The following is a 21,261-nucleotide window of genomic DNA, read 5'->3' on the forward strand; positions in this document are numbered from 1 at the left end:
ATTACACAAGCAGTCAGCATTGACAATACATGGCTGTTGCTGGTCTATGAAAATGTAACAGAGATTGAATCACATGAATCATTTAATCTCCAACTCACGAATGTCGAAGAAACTTCTAGATACATTAGGTAGTCGACTGAGTGGATATATTGCTTGGGAATAAGCAAGTCACCGGTTAAATAATGAGAAAAGTTTAGCTTTTGGTGTTTTGAAACCGAGTTGTTCTTGATCGTTTAATGAATGATCCTAAACAATGAAACAGCTGATGTTAGCAAAAAGCTACACAATGATCTCAATCCATTGAACACCCTTCTTTCACTCATAATCAGGTTACAATTAACTTGCTACGATAATTATGATCTTGAAAGTTTAACGCAAAAGATAACCTCTGTATGAACACATAGAAAAGACAATATAGGTGGTTCCTATTATTACAGGATATATCAAATTGAATACATAATCAGAAAGATATACCTTCCCTTTGACCAATAATGATCATGTGATGATAAAACACATTTTAATGTGATCAGTGTTACATCGTTTAACCAATAAAATATTGCAGTAATCCTTTAAGCTGTTACAATGATTTCGTTGGGAAAATCGGTTCAATCAACTCAAGTTATTACTTTGTTTAATAGCAAACATGCACCGGTTATTAATGTGCAAACATTTGCATTTTATTCCATTTCGAGTTTTGCAATGCAGCCACGCAAGCATAGTTGGTTTCTTCAGTTAACTGTCTACTCCTTTGTTAACGTTGTTTGCAATCAGCATTGGTTATATAAAAGAGTATAACCATAACGGAACAGTGAAATAAAATTAAACATTAAATTCCTAATGTTCAATCTCTAAATCTCTTCACATACTTTGTTCTGAACATAGAATCAGTGTAGAATTAATGGAGATGATTGGATGGCTTTGTTACTGACTAAGAGCATCCGTTTCTTTAAACAGGGCCATTAAAGGTTAAGATGAAGGAAATTTGAACATGTCAATCTATATTTTCTACCCACTATCAGCATTGTGACTTGGTGAGATAAACTTGTCTCTCATACTATGAGAGACAGTTGTAGTCGCCATCCGCCGAAGGTCGCCAGTCAACGATGGTAAACAAAATTACCGACCATTTACACTAATCTTAACCGAGGGACACGGCCTAATCTTAAGGTTCACGACGATTGACTATATAAACTATTATGTGAACATCTTAAATGCAGAAAAAGTTCACGCTGCCTTCGAGACATGATTTGTTTGCTTGCTTGACAGGTTAATCCAAATATTCCGACTCATGATTGATTTTCCTTCAACTATGGCAGAAATTCATCTCTTTTATCAGTGGACCAGCAGCATACTAAGCGAGAAGATTTACTAATAAATCAAACAGTTTGATCAAGAATTTCGATCCGATGACTACTTCTATACAACCCTGATCCTGATCCAATCACAAGAATAATACATAAAGTCAGACAAATAATAGAAATATTCGTTCCTAAATGACTGCAGATGCTGATCAAGGCTAGATCACGGCCATTCTGTCATGGAGACACGGGTTCAAATTCGGTCAATTACCAGGGGAATGTGATTATGTTGTCACCCAGTGGAAGTCAATATTAATTTCCAATGAAGGGGCGACCTGATCTTACCTAGCCTAACTTAACAACTTCATTTGCATAAAACAAATTTAATAATGGCTGTCTGATTCTTGAAAAAAAAACTTCTCCGGTTTCAAAACTTTGAGCTGTAAGTCAACCAATCAAGAAACAACTGTATCTCATGCGAGAAGAACTTTCTCTGCATTGAGAACTTACTCTGGACTGGATGGAGAAATTTCTCTGAATGAAGAACTACCTCCATTACAAGCATTCTATTCCAGCAGATGTTTCCGAGGAAGGACGGCGCTAGCTGCAAGTCAAGTCTAGTAATCCCATACAAGAAGGAATCCCGTGCAATGCAAGGGCGAGGTCACCTGCTACAACTACCACACACAACACAGACAGCTGCAGCTCCAGCAGCACCTGCCTGGCACAGGCGCTGCGTCGAGATTTGATACCTTCCATCATCTGCACCTGGAGTCTGATGCATCCTGTGGGCGCCTGCCAGACTAGCGGGTAAACAACAATAGCGGGTGCCCCAACATCCCACATGGCACTTCATAGGAAACTGCCCCGCAATACCTATGCAAAACTTGCAAAAACTGCACGTGCTGCTGTCAAATATAGTGGATGTTTGAAGATCAGAAGGTACAATTTTCTTCACACTTGAAAATAACCATAATCCGATCTGGGATTCAAATGGCTGTGTCCAAATGTAATTTTAGGGACGATACCTTGAAACATTATTAGGTTCACTTAAGGGTACAATTGAATAATTGCAAAATTCTAAAACGATTTCCACTGTTCACAAGCTTTGCAACTGGGTTGACAAAGAAATTAATCGGGGTTCTTAGAGAGTTTTCAAATAAGGAGATATCTATTACCATATTCTCAATGGTGGCGTAGATCTGGATCCAAAGACAAATCACAAAATTAGATCAGTTTAGTTCTTTAGCCTGTGCCTGTATTAAAATGACGGATATTAATATGATATCCAGCAAACTCTTGCATTTGGTTGATTCGCAATGGTTCATGACAACCTATAAAGAATGAAAGCTTGTCAATCAAATGGACATTATCTCCTCATTTTCCTGACTTTCTGAGATTAATAAGATCAATAGTCTTCTATATGAAATCATCGCTTAAATGATAACATTGGCCTATAACAACATGTTCATAATACATAAAAAAAAAAAAAACTCGTCGATATTCACGATTATTCGGGTGGTGTTTACCTTGTAGTCCTCCACAAAAGCAGTCAACAGCTGAGACCTTGTCACTTTGTACAGTTGCCAGAGAACTCACAACAAAAATCTCGTATGCAAATGCTTCACGGGTTGGGATCTGGATAAACAGGTAGAATAGAAAACATCATTGGAGTTGAAGTGACTTTGAATATCTGTTATCTTTTGGAGAATTGTTACGCAGGCCGAGGAGGAAAATCCGTCTGATGCCGTACAGCCGGTTGGGCTTGGGCAGTTCCGGCCGATATCTAGGGACTTTCCCACGTCGACCTTGCGTCTTGCGAAAACCTCCGTCACGGCCCAAGGCGCGCTCTACTGTCCGTGTGTTGTTCAGTTCTGGTAGCATTGCTGTACTGGTGGAGTTTGATTGGATAGCCCAATTTTGTAATATTGCATTGTAATCCATCAACACATCTGTCTTTGTGATCTTTTGAAGTTTTGTGACACAATACTGGTGCCTAATGGTTCGAGCCTCTGGATATTTGTTGAAAGAAGAAGCCTGTACGGTTCCCATAGTACCACAAATACTGTTGGGTTGGACAGCTTTCTCTTAAAAGCGTTTGCGATTCTTCCGTAAAAATGCTTCAGGCGAAGACATAAAAAATACTTCTATCGCACATTGTCGCAGTGAGTATTGTCGTTACAGAATCCAAACTCAAAACTTCGGAAACAAATTGAAAATTTTCGAGGATTTCGTTAGCAATTAATTCCGAATCCAGCCCAACACTGTATTTTAGTGTAATTCTTATTTCACAGTCCCTCTTCATTCACCGCAATTTCCACCCCCCGTCCATCAGGCCTGTGAATCCAACCCATTAATTATTACCTAGTTTATGTCAGTTCCCGAATACGAAATGGCCTTTCTAATCGCGTTACTGCCTGGGAAGTGGACGAAAGGAGAGAGGGAAGAAGACGCGAGTGGAAGTGGAGAGGAGGACCGTTAGAAAGGAAAAGCCGACAGGCGGAAGTAACGAGAGAAAGTGGCGCACTAGCGCACTCTGCGCGGAACATTCCGGCATTACATTGTGGTTATGTAGATTGGCTAATTGGTAGAAGGTGGAACATCCACTGACCATGGTCTATAGTTCTAGCCTATAGCCTATGGTGAACCAAAGGGGGTACTGACGTTTGCAATGCTCAAATATGTAAAAGTGAAAAATCTATAAATGTTGGTCGAATTGCATGAAATGTTTGATGAAATTAGGAGAAATGGTAAGATAAACCACAATATCACATTTTTTAGTTGTATTTGTCATCTTAAAGAGGGTCACTTGTTGCTATTAGGTTCCCTAATCCCCCTTTACTGTGAGTCAACCAGCAAAAACTTAATAACACCCGGTCGTGCATTAATTGCGCCAAAGAGTTCTAATTTCGCCAAGACCAAGCGAGGTAGGGGTGAGTTGCCGGCAGAAGGAATGTCCTTGTTTACGTGTCATCCTAAACTAATCTAACCTGACCTAACCCAACCCAACCCAACCCAACCTAACCTTAACCTACTCAATCATACAGTCAACGAGAGCCGCCACTTGTCTTAGTAACGTATCGGGTGGCTTCCTGGAGTAGTTGGCGCAATTCAGGAATAGCCGACTCAGGACAGTTGGCGCAACTAATGGCCGCCCCTACACAGAGTCGCATATATACCACTGTATATCTCTAGCCCTGGCCCCTACACCCGGCTCACGGACTATAGTCACTGGACTGACTGATGTCACCACGATAACTTCATCTACTTCTGCACATTACTGTAAAAACATTCCAGTGTCGCGTGACTGCCTACTGAACCGATCCGCACTATTCGCGTTTGAACCTTATCTAGCTAGGCCAGACGACATCTCAACAACCTCATTTGTCATTACTAATTGCTGAGATTCTCAAGTGAGCTCTTCTTTAACATTACTTCTGACCAATCTATAGCCTACTAGTTCCCCAAAGAACTACATCCACTGTAGCATAAGTGACCAACCCAAGATCTAGTGAGTGAGTAGTAGTGGTACAGTCCGCTCCAAGGCCGCTATTTGCTCGCGCCTGATGAGTTACCATGATGTGCGCACCGCGCAGGAAGAGGCCCGTTGTATTGCGAGTTGCGCGGCCTCATTTCACGTTCCCATCTTGTACAGTTAGCGCAGCGTGGCGTTGAGGAGGTACCGCTCTGCCCCGCCTCACCGCGCTCTACTCTCGGTTTCCATTATAGTAGCGACTAGCGAGCAAACAAGAATTATCTATTTTATTTTGGCAGACAAATTAGCTAATCGTTATCCTGTACAGGATTTTCTTACCAAAAAAGCAAGTAGATTACGATACAAAATCCATCGTTATTCGTACAAAATTAACTTTATGTCTTCACGATAGTAAGCATTTATAGTCGAAGCTAAACATAGATTTTAGATGACAAACAACTCTAGGGAAGTAGATAATAACTTTAATCTGTACATTTTCTCTAGTCTGATTTCCTTACGATCGATGGAAAAGTGAGCTCATTTCTTAACACAATCGGATACATAGTTATAAAAAACTGACTTAGATAGAATGCTATATTCTAATAGGTAATGAGCTTTTCTCGCATTGTGTTTTTGTGCTAGATTAAATCTAAATGCAGTTTAATCTATTGGGTAACACAAAGTCTCATTCTACCTTTTGGAAATTTTAATAACGAAAACCTTTTGATTTCTGGGTTTAACAATGAAAACGTGCTTGGGCGATGTAAAATAACGACGTTTCGAACACATGAGTCTTCCATCTTCGGGGCAACTTAGTTACTCTTCACACACACACAAAACCACTATTCTTTACCTAAATATCTTCAGACATTGACAGTAGAGGTGTATAGTCAATGCTACAGATAACTTACCTTGTGTAGGTGTTCCAAAGCCAGAACCACTTCGCCAATGTATATCCTGACCTGATATTCGGGGAAGCGCTCATTCTGGTACAAGTGTGTGAAAAGCTCTCCTCCGGACACAAAATCTGGGAACAAACAATCAAATAATGAACTAGATGAACAAATAAACAAACAATACATCCAACGTTCATAGAATTGCGAAATGTAATGAGCCATCTGCACTGAAACTTCACCTATTAAGGTAGATGGCAGTATAGAGTAAAGGTAGGGGAAACCTAGGTAACATAATATAGGCTTAGAGGCTATTCATGTCCTTAAAATTGCCAACAATTTTGATGTATTTGTTTCGGTTACTGACAAAACAGCATAAAAATATTTGTTGCACAAATTCTAATGCAAAGTGAATTATTTTAGGTTAGGAGTGCATTTTAAATTTGAAATATAATATTTTGGCACTACTGTATAGCCCTGACACAATTTTATGACAAAAAAATAGTAAACTAAAAAAATACACACATAAAAATGTAACTGTCAAGTTTCTCTTAAAATCATAAACTTCTTGATACATTTTTTAAACAAAATGTATATTCGTACTTCCTAGAGCCAATGCGTAACATTTTCTTTTTTTTTACTTTTAACAGTATAGAATATTGATGGTTTTGAAATAGGGCCTTAACTTGAAGGTTCTATGTACAGTGACATAGTACAAGGTTAAGGTCGTAGTTCGTAGAATGGCCACGGCCTCTACTCAGCGCTAGTGTAGTGACCTTCAGCTTAAAATAGCAATATTGTGAACATCCCGCTTGCTATACAATAGTTCATGTTAAATGGCCAGCTAAAAATAAATTATCGCGAGAGAATAAAAAAAACTGGACATAAATATGTTAGAATTTATAGCTGCATTCTAATTAAATTGGGATTTCATTACCATTCTTTAGGTTGTATAGATTTTTGGTCATTTGCGCTAAAACATAATTAAAAGAAGAGATTCCTTAGAATGAACTTGTAAGAGAAAAAAATCCAGTGCTTTGACTACTTACATTAACCAAGGTAAGTACTTATTCAAATAAAGATTTCTTTGGTATTGAACATATAGTGAAATCAATTGTCACTCGATTTGGCCCTATTATATTGTTTAAAATGTGTTAAATTGCACGCTATTGTTTACTTAAACACAATAGCACATAGAAACAGGGGAGATAAAAAAAATAAACATAGCTAATGGAAATTGAGTACAATGTAATTCCTGTAATCGATGTTTTGGTCAAGATTTAATTTCATAAAAAAAACTATAAACATAGAAAATAATTGTATAAATTATTAATTGAACGGTTATTGGATTGTTCCTACACTTTTGATATGAAGTGGTTTTACAACACTGTAAAGTGTAAACAAAGAAGATTCGAGGTTATAAACCATCACGACAGTAAATGATGAAATGTCACCGACGTGGGTAATTATGAGGGAATTTTCGTTTCTCTATTTGTCAGTTGGCATCCCTGGTAGTCGAGGTAGTACGTAAACATTACGCAAGATGTCGCACACTCCGACTACGCAATCAGCTGACTGATCGCTCCCATTGTATCACCAACTCAAACTCGCCTATCACTTGCTATAGTTAACGAGGTATACCTTACACAAAGAAACTGCTTCAATTTGTCAAAAGGTATACACAGAAATACATTTGTTTACATACTTGATTTATTTGAACTCAAAAATCGCCATAATCCAACCCAGGGTAAGCTACGACATTTCCAATTGCTGATTTTTATGGAAAGTGCTGTATTTTCGCATCATCATTTATTTTTTATGTTAAGCTAGGAATTTATAAATAATTTCAGTTCCAAAATGCTTAAGTAAAATATATTGTACAACCCTTCACTATTGAAATAAGTGAATATTGGTAGGCTACAGTTGGCCAGATGGGATATATACTTCAGTATACAAAAGTCAATAATTGAAGTAAGTTACTCAAAAAACATTCTAAAATCAACAGTAGGGTGCTGTTATTGTTGCGTTTCCCAGTTGTAGGTGTAGCTGGTAGGATATCTCCACGTGTACCTCCCCCTCCCACCTACAGCTGGGGACCATTCATCTCCTACACCACCCCCACTAGGGGGAGGGGGGGACTACCCGATCACACTTCCTACACCTTGCCTTGCCACACCAGCTGGTACCAAGACTAGACAACAAAACAAGTTGGGAACAAGTTGGGAACAACAAACCCTTCTGTAAAAAAATATCTTTCTGAAATATTATTTTGTTTTTTAGGTCTATTCGACATTGCTCGAGACCTGCTGGTTTATTGGGAATTTATTCAGTAAACCTGGCTAGAATCAGCTTATCTATGTCAGTATCAAAACTTGACAGATTATCTCACACAATTCATACACATATTGCATTTATACAGTAGTCAGCTTGAACTACGCACTTAAACAGTAATAATAATATATAGATAATGACCATTCGAAAAATTACTGTAATTCAGAATTTGTGTGAACAAATCATGTAGTTGAGGCTAAAAAAAAACTGTTATTGAAGACGCTGGATAGTAATTAATCGAATTGAACGGTCAGATTTCTGACAGTCGACATATTTCTTCAAAGAAACCAGTCCAAAAGTGATATAATATACAATTTTATTAAATTTTCGTGAAATATAGTTACAAATTTATTTTTTATTTTTAGGTAAGAATGATTGCGTAACTTACCTGTGCCCATGCGAGCAGTGCTCAGAAGCTTAAAAGATTTAAGCTACTTACTAAATTATTCCCGAGTATGTTTAAACCACAAACACCGATAAAATAATTTTAAAAAATAATAAAAACCACACACGGAATAGTAAAATTTGCGATTAAATTCTGGAACTAAACCAAAGGGGAAACTCTGAAACAAAACGGTCCAAGCTTTACGCTCCATTCAATTCAATTTCCTCCGCACGCCACCAAGTATGCGAATAATTAAAACTCTTCAGCGTAATGACGTTGGTAAAGGGAATATTTGAACTACATTGACGCCACAACTGTATGACGTCATACGTAGGTCCCGCGCGTACGAGACGATGGTAAATCAGCTGATCATGTGGTCATAACGTTATGTCGTCAGAAGTAGGCAAAACCGCGCGTAATGACGTACTAAATCAGCTGATCACGTGGCACGTGGTCACGAGTCAAGGCCATACGACGAACTGTGGTAATAATGTGATAAGAGTAAGACGACGTTACTGTACAGTAGTAACACGTGTTTCAGTGTGAAGTACGGTAACTATTTCAACAATAACGTTGCTGGTGTGCCAAAATAGGAATTTCATTGCAGTAATTTACTTGAGCAAGTTGGTTTACTACTGTGGCCGGTTTCATATTAAAAACTGTTAACTGTCCCTAAACTCCTTTAAACACATGTTAGGTTAGGATTGTTGTTTCATGTTCATCTAAACAGCTTTTGTTTTATTTCACTCAATGTTTGTTATATTAGAGGGGAATGGTGTGAAAAAGGTTCTTCAAGGTTTAAATACGTTAGCTGCTTTCAGCTTTAAATTCAAGTTTGACCCGATAGGTAAAGATATTTATTTTACATCCACAAAAAAAGGAACTTATATTTCTATAAGAATGTATCCATTTAAAATTGAATAACTACCCTTACCGACCTAACCTCGCCCACGTAGCAATTGAATTAGTTGAGTGAAACTAATGGATTTTGACCTTGTTTGCATTGTGTTTCAGATATAATCGTGAGGGAAAGAATCTCCTTAATTCCCTACAAATATACTGTGCCGAAAATAGTTTACCAGCAGAAACAATGGATAGCTAACTGCACGGATCCTTAAAAGATTTATTCTAGCAATATTGGTTGGAAGAATTATTGTTTTTCTGCAGGCCTGTTATTTTGATCAAAAACCTATCAGCATTAAATGCGTTGTAATATAATGACTGATTGTAATATCACTTTAAGGCCCAATAGGATAATGGATCAATGTGATGACCCTGTACAACTATTAGGTCTGATAATGATTGGAGTGTCCAATCGAAATCAGCGGTTGTTTAACACAGTTTATGAAAACTGTATCTATCTTCTTGGGTTGCAGACTACAAAAATTTGAATTAGAAGTTTTATTTACAAATCGCAGGACTTTGGAGAAAATCTGTTCAATAATTTACAAAAATATACCAAAGCTCAGATACCAATAAATGGTTTAACAATATTTTAGGGAGAATAAACGATTCACAGCTAATATTTACCTTATTTTACCCTAAAACTACGAATTCTAACTTGAATTTGAGTTAAAGTATTCGTGACGAATAAATAATGAACATAAGATACAAAACTTAAGATGGAGGAAAATATGTAGGAAGAAGTTAATCCTCAACCAAACATCATCACAATTATTTACCTATAAAATCAAATCTTCGTCAACGATTACAGCTTATAGTTACAGAAATGCACGAATCTTTCACAATCGACCCCAATCAGTCTCAACAAACACAAAATCAAATCAACAGCACGTGTTAATTCTTCGTTCCCTCGTGTAATTCTGATTTCCAGAATAAACGGGACCAGCGAACTGTGATAATGAGGAGGGTTAACTTCAAATAAGCGGAACAGCGGAAACACCCTCTCAGTATCAAAGCTGCGGGAATATGAGGGCATCTCGGGGGAGACGTATAGAAAATAGATCCCCAACTTGGGGTGGAAATGAGAACTATAGATTAAACTTCCCTTATAGCAGAGAATAAATAGTGTCCACCTCTTACTGTAATTTTAGATTAATTCGTCATCTTTCAGGATCTGATGAAAATTTTTAGGTTAGGTATATTTGAAATATCAGCTGTTTTCCTAAACGGAATCATATGTTTTTAAAACAATCGTGTTTGAGTTTATCAGCTGATTTATTACAAAAACGTCAACTTAATTCGAAACAATTGAAACATATGTTTTCTTAGTGATTTTTATGTATAGATCAGTTGACGACAATTTTAAGATTAATTGTATTATTTTTAGATAGAGTTTTTGTTCTTTAATTATAACTAGCTGTTACCATTGAATACAGACCACTATGTGAATATAATGAATATAAACTATGAATATAAACCTCCTAGTGGTTTGTATTCATTGCTGTTACCCACGGGCTTCACCCGAATGACTTCATAAGTATTAATACAACTATGATTGGTTAAGTTAAGCAGATTTTTAGATTGTACAATAGGTCTAGAAGTCTACTTGAGCTATCAATAATTTAACATACTACCTATAGAATGTTATACATATAGGATTGGTTAAGTTAAGCAGATTTTTAGATTGTACAATAGGGCTAGAAGTCTACTTGAGCTATCAATAATTTAACATACTACCTATAGAATGTTATACCTATAGAATGGTCATCATAATGTACCAGCTGAAGACAATGTAGTTTACAAAGATGAAGTTTTCTTCTTAACTATTAGTTTCTTGTCATCGAATGAACGTTTGCTATCATCGACTGACAAACTAATACTAAAATGATAATTTTTATGATTTTCAATTCTATCCAGTTACAATTAAAGTATTTCGATTTCTGTTCCCAGAGCAGGTTCGAACCCGTGACCCGACGGTCGTTATAAACGCATTTGTTACACTGAACAGGTTATCTTAACGAGTCAGTTCCCGAACTAATCTGTATGTCAAAGTCCCGGGGCCAACTTTACATATCCGGGACAGAGTCTCCAGTGAACGTCTAAATATTGTCACTTCCTTTCCCCTAATTGAGGCAGGCCCTAAACTATGTACTGTAAATACCCAATAGTCAATGCATAGAACATTTCATCGGCCAATAGATTGTTATTACTGTACTTGGAAAATGATAGTTGTGACCATCTCGTTGGAATCAGAATCTCATTTTGAGGATTTTGTAATTACAAGTGGATTTTGGTTCAGTGTCGTTAATGTCAACTATTGAGAGTAATTTTCTAAATATTTTCCTGCAATTGGATATTTTTATACTGCAACATGTTTAAGACACTTCAAAAAAATAATGGAGATGATACAAAATTCAACTATACAGAAGAAACATTTGTTCAGACAATTCAGTAAATTTCTTAAATAGATTTAACCATCCAATACTACTTCCAACAACCTAATCTAAAATAATCTATTAAACACCTCAAAAGTGAGACTGGAAGAAACTTCACTATTCCAAGGACATAACTTTCACCTGGAAACATCTTCACCAGAAACTCTAGGATTGGGATTCCCCAAGGAGATACAGCAGAGATTGTTGTTTGTGGAGCGATATGAGGCTAATCTATTGAACAGATAAATCGAGAAAGAGTAAATCTTTCATAACACCAGAACTGCTTTAAAACGTTGTGAAGGCTAATTCTTGTATCTACCTCAACCAATATACTAAACACATTAAGAAAATATTGGAGTTGTTTTTTGTAGATTTGAAACGTTTTGGATTAAATTTTGAAAAATCAAAGCACGTAAGTAAGTTATTAAGACAATATATGCAATTTAATAGTTTAAAACATTGGGCTATCACTCAATGACGTCGGTACCCCCCCCCCCCCCCCCACAAAAAAGGTAGTGCATTAATTGCGCCAATGAGTTCCTTAATTCCCGCCCAAAGGTCCAAGCCCAAGCCAGGTAGGGGTGAGTTGCCGGCAGAAGGAATGTCCTTGTTAACGTGTCATCCTAACCTATCGTGGCGCAATTAATGCCCACCCAAAAAACGTAAAATAAATCCTTATAGGAGAAAACAAAACAAAACAAAATACTCCTCAGTTACGCTTTGTAGTTATTTTTAATTTCACGAATAACCCGAACCATAACATAAACTACAGTATATAGCCACCTGTTCACCTCGCCAAGTTGGACATTGTCCGTGTTTTACGGCAAGAAGTTAAGAGTTAATTGTTACCGGATGGTCGGCCACAACAATGGTGTAGAGCACATCCTATGTTCACTTTCTCCGTGCTTTCGCCGAATACCTCCGTCCGTCTTCGTGGTTTGGAGAAGTCTTTCCGTCCGGATGGATAACCGGATTGCATCATGGTTGTGAAAAGAAGCGGAGTGTTACAAGTATTTTTTGTCATTTGCCGATCTTCATTTGGTTACACAATAGCTCTTTTAATCCTAACATGGTGTTGGGAAAGGTAACGTTGATATACAACCATAAGTGGACATAAACGTGAATAGTGTAAACTGCCCGTTTAATTTTGTCAAGCAATGGACTTTTTACTTCACTTCACATAGACTACAATTAACATACGGTACCTGGGGACCGAGCTTTGCTCGGGGAACTTTACCGCTATACTCTGAGAGTATTCTTTGGTCAATGTAAATCCATCCCAAAAATATTATTTTGCGGTCCCAGTAAGTTTTTTTATTGAGTGAAAACCCATCTACAGTTGGTCCATATAGATGGGATTTAACTACTTTAAGGGCGAAATTTAAAAACACTACAGTCGTTGTTAAGAACATATGGTTAGTTAGATAAGAGTATAATACTAGAGGAATATTGAGGTAAAAATCTTATTCGCGTCATTAGAAAATGTACTAGATATACTCTTTCTGTACAATAAAACGCTCAACGCTTGCACACGTAAAAGATTACTTTCATTCTTCTTTCCTTAAAACCCCCTCTGTAAGTCTGACAAAACCACCATCAAAGCAAGCAAAGGTTTTCAGTAATGTTTTACAGGTACCTAATCTACAAACATTTTCAAAATCCTTCACGTATCCTTCAATTTGCAAAAAAGTAATTGATTTGCAAAACCTTGCAAGATTCACTAATTGCAAAATCGTGTTGAATGTTGGATGTTACATACATAACAAAAAGTGTGGTTAAATGGACAACTCAGTTCCACTGACCTTGCCATTTGGTGTACGTTATTGCTGACAACGCGAAGTCTTTGCAACCGCAAACATGGCTAAGAATGCCAAGGAGAGTGAACTACAGTATTTACTGAAGGCTTTGTTTTGTAAACCAAACTGCATTGTCTAGTCTATCATGGTGTAAAGGCTTGTCTGCTTGTGTAGCGAGAATAAAAACTGTTATCAGCATTTAATCAATCTGCTGTGTTAACACATGAGGAGCGGATTCTAAAGTTCACCGAGCAAGAACGATAACGGTGGAATGTCAATAGCAGGCATAAATATTATTTTTTAGACAACACACTTGTGGGCTTCACGTTAAATTGAAAATCTTGGATTGATTTATAAGTAAAATGTTTATATTGTTAAATGAAATATTAACGTTAAAGAAAATTGCATTATGTTCATTGAAGCGGAAAAAGACCATATATTTCGAGAAATATAAACATTTAAGGAATAAGAAAAAATACTGTTGTAAAATTAAACACAATAAAAGTCAAAAAAACAACTTAACACATTTGGAACTGTTTTGTATAGTTGGATATTGTGTTTGAAATATTATTCATTATCTAATATGAACCTTTTCAAATTATTTTCCATCTATACCAAATTTAGATGTAGGTAAAAATTAAAATTTGAAATGTTAAATGAACGGACCCATATTTCATTGGGAAGAGTTATCAGATTTAACTGGTAAACCAAGATATAATGTATCAGTGTTTTTACAAGACTGTTAATGGGATTCTATAAATAGCGTGTGGCTCTCGGCTATGAATAAATACGAAAATTTAAGCTGTAATTGGGTGTTTTTGCTTTCATTGAATTTGGGGTGGGGGTGGAAGCCAAGGAATTAATTGCTGAGCAGTAAGCATCACAAAGTAACTTCCAGGATTGAACTAAAGAGACTTGGCCGTTCAGCTATCTAATTGCTTGGTATAATTGACTAGTTAATTTTGAAATTTATTACAACTAGGTGTGTGTCTTATGAAGCTTTCTTACCGAGTAAGATCAGCTGTTTTTGACCAGGATCCTTTCAAATCCAATGGTCAAAGCGCTGTGTTTAGATTTAAACTGACAAAGCCCTACTGATTTTTAAAATCGGCGAGCACTAGAACCCATAGCTTTGTGATGGTTCGAAACTGGACTCAGCTGTACTTGATTATTGGGTTCCTTAATGAATCAAATAAACAGCTGATCGTACAGATCTTATTGACTACTGATCTTATAGTCAAGTATGGTTTCACAATGCATCTCATCCTACACTTATCCTTCATTTTTGTATTAAAATACACCAATTCGCGTCCCCAGTAGGTAAAACTACAGTATAGACTCACCCAGTATGAGATGGAGTTTGGCGTCGGTCTGGAAGGCGTAGTGCAGTGTGACCAGAAAGGGTGATTGTCTCACAGCTTCCAGCACTTGTCGCTCAGTCTTGGTGTGTTCCGTGGTCTTCTTCTTCTGCACGATAGTCGCCTTCTTCAGCACCTTCATAGCGTACAGGCGGCCGTCGTCGACACCTCCCTTCTTGCGGACCAGGAACACCTTCCCGTACGCTGCAACAAGAACACACTGGTTAGGAACATATGAGGAATGTGTACACGGCATAGCTGGAATGGAATCTACAATGTGTCAGGATTTGTCGATTTTACTGGAAAGTACAATGAAAGTTTCTGAGCACATAAGGTCTTGACGTCTTATTTCATGATAGGCTCGAAGGTGTTCATAGCATGAATATGGTATAGCACAAGAGCCTAGAAAATACTCGTACACACAAGAATCCATCTTCTTTCATAGATAACACTCATTTTACCTATTTATACATATTTATACTCATTATACAAAATTAAAGAAGTGTAATTAATTACATTATTTGTAACAATTTTAATGGTTTAAATATAGCTGCATCATATTCAGCGGAAGAAAAACTCCAAATTTCAGCAACCACGCTCAAAATATTGACTTTGTTTCTCCAATATTTCGTAGAAAGTTTTAAGGGTTTTATGAAAAATAAAAAAATACAAGATTAAATGATAAGGTCGTTGAAAACACAGCATATACAAAATAACTCAAAAGTTCAGGTTTATAATTTGAAAGTCGCATAACAAATATTAAAAATATTCATTTAAAATAATAAATAATTTTATAATTTATTATTTTTATAATTTTTTTATTTGCCTCATTTAAAATATTATTAATGGAATTATTATAAATGTTTAAATGGCACAATTCCACACGACTATCCTAATTGAATCGGGGTTCAAATTCTGCAATTACTTAAACATGTAAACATTTCAATATACTACGCCGAAGCTAAATATAAACAATGGGACTACGGAAGAGGTGTGTGATGGCCAATTTGGCCCGGGACCATAAATTGTCTCAAGTTATCACCCATCGAGGGACAGGAAGCTTGCAGAGAACATTTTTGTGTTGAAGATTGGAATCTATGTCGGGCCGGTAAATGGGGCGTGCATCGGGGCGGCAAGCACAAAGGCCTGACAACAGCGAAGATAGTGAATTACTGAGAGGAACATGAACATTTGCGTGGGTTTGGAAACATCTGTGTTATAACGTGTATTATTCCATAACATTTATAAAAATATTCAAAGTGATTTTAACCGTTCGGATAAAATGTTAGCCAAACTTTTGCAATCAGTAATTAATCAATCATATCATCGCTTCCTAAGATTTATACCTATATCTTACTAATATTATAAATGTTAATGTTTTATATATATATTTATGGAGACTCTTTGCCGAATGCTCAATTGAACTAAGTTGATTTCATTTTAAAACTTTAATCATGGAAATAACTACCTAGAACTATCATCAACCATTATTGATAACATTTAGTGCACAATGTTGTAAAACTTCTAAAAAAAACTTGTAAAAATGTGACAGCGTGTGTGAGAGAGATTGTGAGGGAATAACAGTAAAGAAAGGCCAACGTTTTACCACGGGTATAGAGTAGAGTGTATGTATTTATAGAGAGGGGATATGTGTAGACCACGGGGGGTAAATGGTCTCTGCTCTAAAACCTTCCTCTTGTAAGTTAAAAGTCTAGGTGTTGAAATTCTAGTTGGATTACGCATGAAAAAATCTAAATATCACCTAATTCACTTATGATTTATGAAAATTAAATAGTTTATGCAATCAATCATTTGATAACTCAAACACAATTTATTGTTTTAAACAAGCCTCCCGTTTTAGGTACACAGCTAATATTGTGTAATTATTGAACAATAAAGTTATATCTGGATGTAGCACCTATTTTGTTTGGAATGTAATTATTTGAATTTACATCCCATTTCGTTCGACACGATAAATTAAAAAAGACTATTTTACACGTGTATATGATACATTCAGGCAAATTCGTAGAGGTTTTTACATAGATACATTGGGGAAGATTTTTTACAAGTGATTCATTTAAAAAAATTAAATAAATAAAGTACAGTCCCACACAAAGGCCTATCTACCGAAATATGTCTGACAAACACACAATTTCCCCCATCAAGTGCCTCCTCCAGCAAAAAGTTTTGACAACTTCTTTCCAAATCCACAGAAGGCAGCTAGGGATTATATAAGACAAGATGGCGGACTCGTGATGGAATATAAGTTCGTCGAGAAACAGACGAAGTGCTAATGGGTTCGTCAACCTTAACCTATCTTCAAATATACGTTGTTCAGTGATTGGTAGTGGCTTTAAATAAATATAATCCAATACATAGTCGATATACCTATTTTACTGACATTTTCAAATTAACTACTTAATTTCGAGGGAATCCGCCCTTATCAGTATTTTGGAAACTTAATATATCTTATCTGACTAAGGTCAGGTGATTTTCGATTAAATGAGAGAACGATTGTACTCCTCTTGCTGTTCACTTGTATAAATAAACTTGTAATCCCAACTTAAATTAAGGTTAATAATCTGTAGCAACTTCCAAACTTCTTTAAATGCAAGCTACACCAGGTTGGGTTAAGTTAAAGTAGTTATTTTGATTTAGTAAAAAACTGAACTTTAATTTAAGTTTAAAGTTATTATGAACGATACTGTGAGTTTTTCTGTGAGTAATGTTATTATGAACATGGTGTTTTAGTTGGATTGGAAAACAATTTTCCTGTTACAACATCGTTCATTGATACCGTCTTTAGTTTAAATAAAACCTATAATTAACTTTATTTGCAGGTGGCTAAGTATGTCTCGCTCTTTGCAACAGCTGTTTTGGATGCGGGTGTTATATTCGCCATTGTAAATTAACTATAACTATTGCTATTGATATCAATATTAACTTGTGACAAACAGAAGAGCATTACTCCGACATTGTAATGCAAATATATTTACAGGAGTTTTTTATAACGAAACATGCATTTCAATGTATGCTACTGAAAATCACAAAAATAAATTATTTGAGTTAGATTTTTGTGCAGTCGTTTATGTAGTACCATTGTATTTCTGAACGAACACTTGTCTTTGTGAAAATTTGGCCGAATTGACTATAAGATTTGTAAACATCTCCTCTATATGGACCAGCTGAAGGAGGTTTTTTTTTATTTAGATAGAAAATAGTGAAATTATTTTAGCGCTATACTATTTTCCGATAGTTAAATGTGTGTAAAGAATCAATAGTTCATAATAAGTGCTGACTGTTTGTTCTCGACTTAATCTCCACATCCAACTCAAAACACCCAGGGTCAAAGCCCCCCGTCCTTGGACACCATGCGATGACCTACAGAGGAGTTCATAGCCCTGCAACTGCTCCGTCTCCGGTCTCCAGCGGCCAGTTCGTCTCCAGGAGCAAAGAAATACTCCTTAGCATTTATTACTTTCTTATGTATTTCTTAATTAATTGCCACTATGTTTAAATAGCTGTCGTATCTGTAATATGTTTCGTAAATATTGTTATGTAAGCCCTGAATATGTTGAACTACAATCTAACCAAACTATCAGTCTATTATTGTTATTAATTTGAGGAACTATTCTCGCCCAAAACGTATTTATGAAATCCCTATATTCCAAATTGAGTATTACAAGGTAAAACCGTACATATTACGGAATTTACAACCATACACAACACAGCTATAGTATCACTCCAAGTAAAGATTCCTTTCTTTGATGGATTCGTTGTAAACCAAAACAATGCAGCTTACTCAGTCTAATGATAACGTTGCCAAGAGAGGTTTTATCTCACTAGAATCACTGGTATTCATGATTAAAAAACTCTTACATTCAGTATCACAAAGTTTCTGAGGTAAAAAAACTATTTTATCACAGATATTTAAATTGAAATTATTTTTGATTTTATTCAAGATTTCTGTGTAGTATTTGCTGCAAGGATTCGTGTTTATATCACTTTTATGAAATAGAAAACAATAACTTAAAATACTATTTAAATTTAGAATTTGGAATTATTGTAATTTTAATACAAATAAAAACGCTATCATCCGATTGGGGCCTAAACATAATAGAAAATGGACTGTCAAAGTAAACTAGGCTAAAATGTTGTATTTTTGTGAAAGTATGTGGCGCGGCATGATAATAAAAATTACACAAAGACCGTCTCCTTGAAAGTCTTCCTAGAGACTGTTCTACAAGTTTGTACTTTTTAAGATTGATAATCAAATTGTTGACTCAAAGCTCGAAAAATCACTTTGTCCTCGTTGGCGGGCTACATTTCAATTCTAATTTTTCAAAATACAACGTCGATTTGCTAAGAGATTCCTAAAATTTCGCAAAGGTTATATAAACGTGTACCAACTGGTGCGGTGCGCTAACGGTTTGTCTGGAGGTGCGCAAACGTGATGCTACAAGAACACACGCTTGCGCGGTCGTCCACAGGCACAATATGCTGCACAGTGAACAGCTGACAGAAAAACATGTATTAAAGTAAGGTAACAAAATGTTTTACCTACTTTTTTTACTAATCGGAAAAGATTCACGTAACAGCATTGCCTTACTTAACAACACGAGTAACGGACCAATGAGGTTCAAGGATTGAGAGAAAACATGTACAATTTTAATGCTTCGAACTTCAACTAATCAGCTGATAAGACCAATTTAATTGTTTATGAGTGGTGCAATTAATGCTTTGCACAATGATTCGTTAAATCACTGTCAGTGGCAAATGAATGAGGGGTTATAAACGAAAACATAGCCTCTCTTGAAGTTATGAGTTGTGATTGTTGGTAATTAGAAAGCTTTCGTAGGTAAGGTAGTGTACGCAAATAGTTTTAGAAGCTTCGTGGAATTACATATTTCACAATCGATCACAATAATTGTTTTCAATCAACGAGTATATAACGGTGACTGATAACACAGACATAGCCATGCCGTATAGCCATATAGCCAGATAGCCAGATAGTGTGATAGCCATCGCAGGAAGCGGATACTCAGCGGCTACTACATATTCAACATGGCAGACATCACAATCGCCACGTCCACGTCTACACCGAGCTTGACCTCTATTATGTCGCCTGTTTACCATTTAACATTTACCCTACACCATATCACCATATCGCCCACTGAATTCCTGTTATCACAAACAGACGATCAAATTTTGGACTACAAAATGCTTCCACGTTGACGCTTCAGATGGTGCACGTGTTTTGTTTGAATTAATTTTAATTCGAACGTGGGAATTGAATTTAAATATACACCCGTACATTTTTACATTGGAGTCTTGACAAGAAAAATGGCGTCATTAATAATATTTTCCTCTGTGCAAGTTAGGTTTGGTGAGGTTAGGTTATGTTGGGCATGGTTAGGTTGGGTTAGTTTAAATTATGTACCTTCATTTGCAACAGTAGGTAAAAAATAACCGATACATTTTTACACAGTTAGTTATACATTAATAAAAAAAAGTATGTCTTCCAAAAAGGATTTAAGTTAGGACGTGGTTAAGTTATGTTAGGTTGGATTAGTTATGTGCGGTTAAGACTTACATAACCTTCACTTGCAAAGACACATAATTTTTCAACCTTATCCAAAGTGGTCCAATACTATTCAAAGTAATGTTAACCTAACCGTGATTGATACTTTAATTATTTAAAATACATTATTTAAGCTACCTATTACAGTTTATCTGCCGTTTTAGTTAAGTTCGATTAAGTTAGGTTATGTAAAAATATACTTAATAATACTCCCCCTGACATCGTAAACAATAATTTACCATTCTAAGTTTTTTTGAAAATCATTAAACACATGCTAACGTTTGTGTTAAAGGCCCAACATATACTGTATTTAGATAACATAAAATCATTTAAAGAGCTAGTTAGGGAAATAGAGAAGCTCGGCGGGTAGAGAGGTTATCGGTAATGTTGTCTCGATGTTATACAGTGTTATCATAGTGATAAGACTGTTGGAGCTCGAGCATTGTTGCCGGTTGTGTCCAAAACTAGCGACACAATCTTTGTACATGCTTTTAATGACCAAATAATTACATTCCATCTATGACTATTTAAATACTTCATAACACGATTTCAATTTGTGCATCCGCTATTTCTAAAATCAAATATCTGGATAGAAATTTAAATTGCTGAATTTAATTTGCACATTTCCACCACCGTGACATCGATATTCACGTGTTGGATTGTTGGCTTCTCACAATGTTTGCAGCGGCGCCGGTGAAATCTTAATTGACTCAAACGTGATCGTGGACAATTGGTCTGGAGACGATAGCCTTCGTGGAATATTAATACTTTTACCACACTTCAGGTATTTCTCGTCTCTATTTTCT

General features: G+C 36.1%; 1 protein-coding gene across 2 annotated transcripts in view; it reads right to left on the reverse strand.

The window, feature by feature from the left end:
- The window catches only part of LOC128999614 (ribosomal protein S6 kinase alpha-5-like), a 165,884-nt gene that overhangs the window by 22,109 nt on the left and 122,514 nt on the right, over positions 1–21,261 (reverse strand). For both annotated transcript variants that reach the window (XM_054426201.1, XM_054426200.1), the window contains exons 3-4: positions 14,860–15,078; positions 5,685–5,800 (exon numbers count right to left, since the gene is read on the reverse strand). In XM_054426201.1, coding sequence (XP_054282176.1) covers positions 5,685–5,800; positions 14,860–15,078 — 335 coding nt within the window. The remainder of the gene's footprint in view (positions 1–5,684; positions 5,801–14,859; positions 15,079–21,261) is intronic.

Source organism: Macrosteles quadrilineatus, unplaced genomic scaffold, assembly GCF_028750875.1.
Source record: "Macrosteles quadrilineatus isolate MER2022 unplaced genomic scaffold, UCM_ALF_1.0 Scaffold_8__2_contigs__length_117827958, whole genome shotgun sequence".
Taxonomy (NCBI): domain Eukaryota; kingdom Metazoa; phylum Arthropoda; class Insecta; order Hemiptera; family Cicadellidae; genus Macrosteles; species Macrosteles quadrilineatus.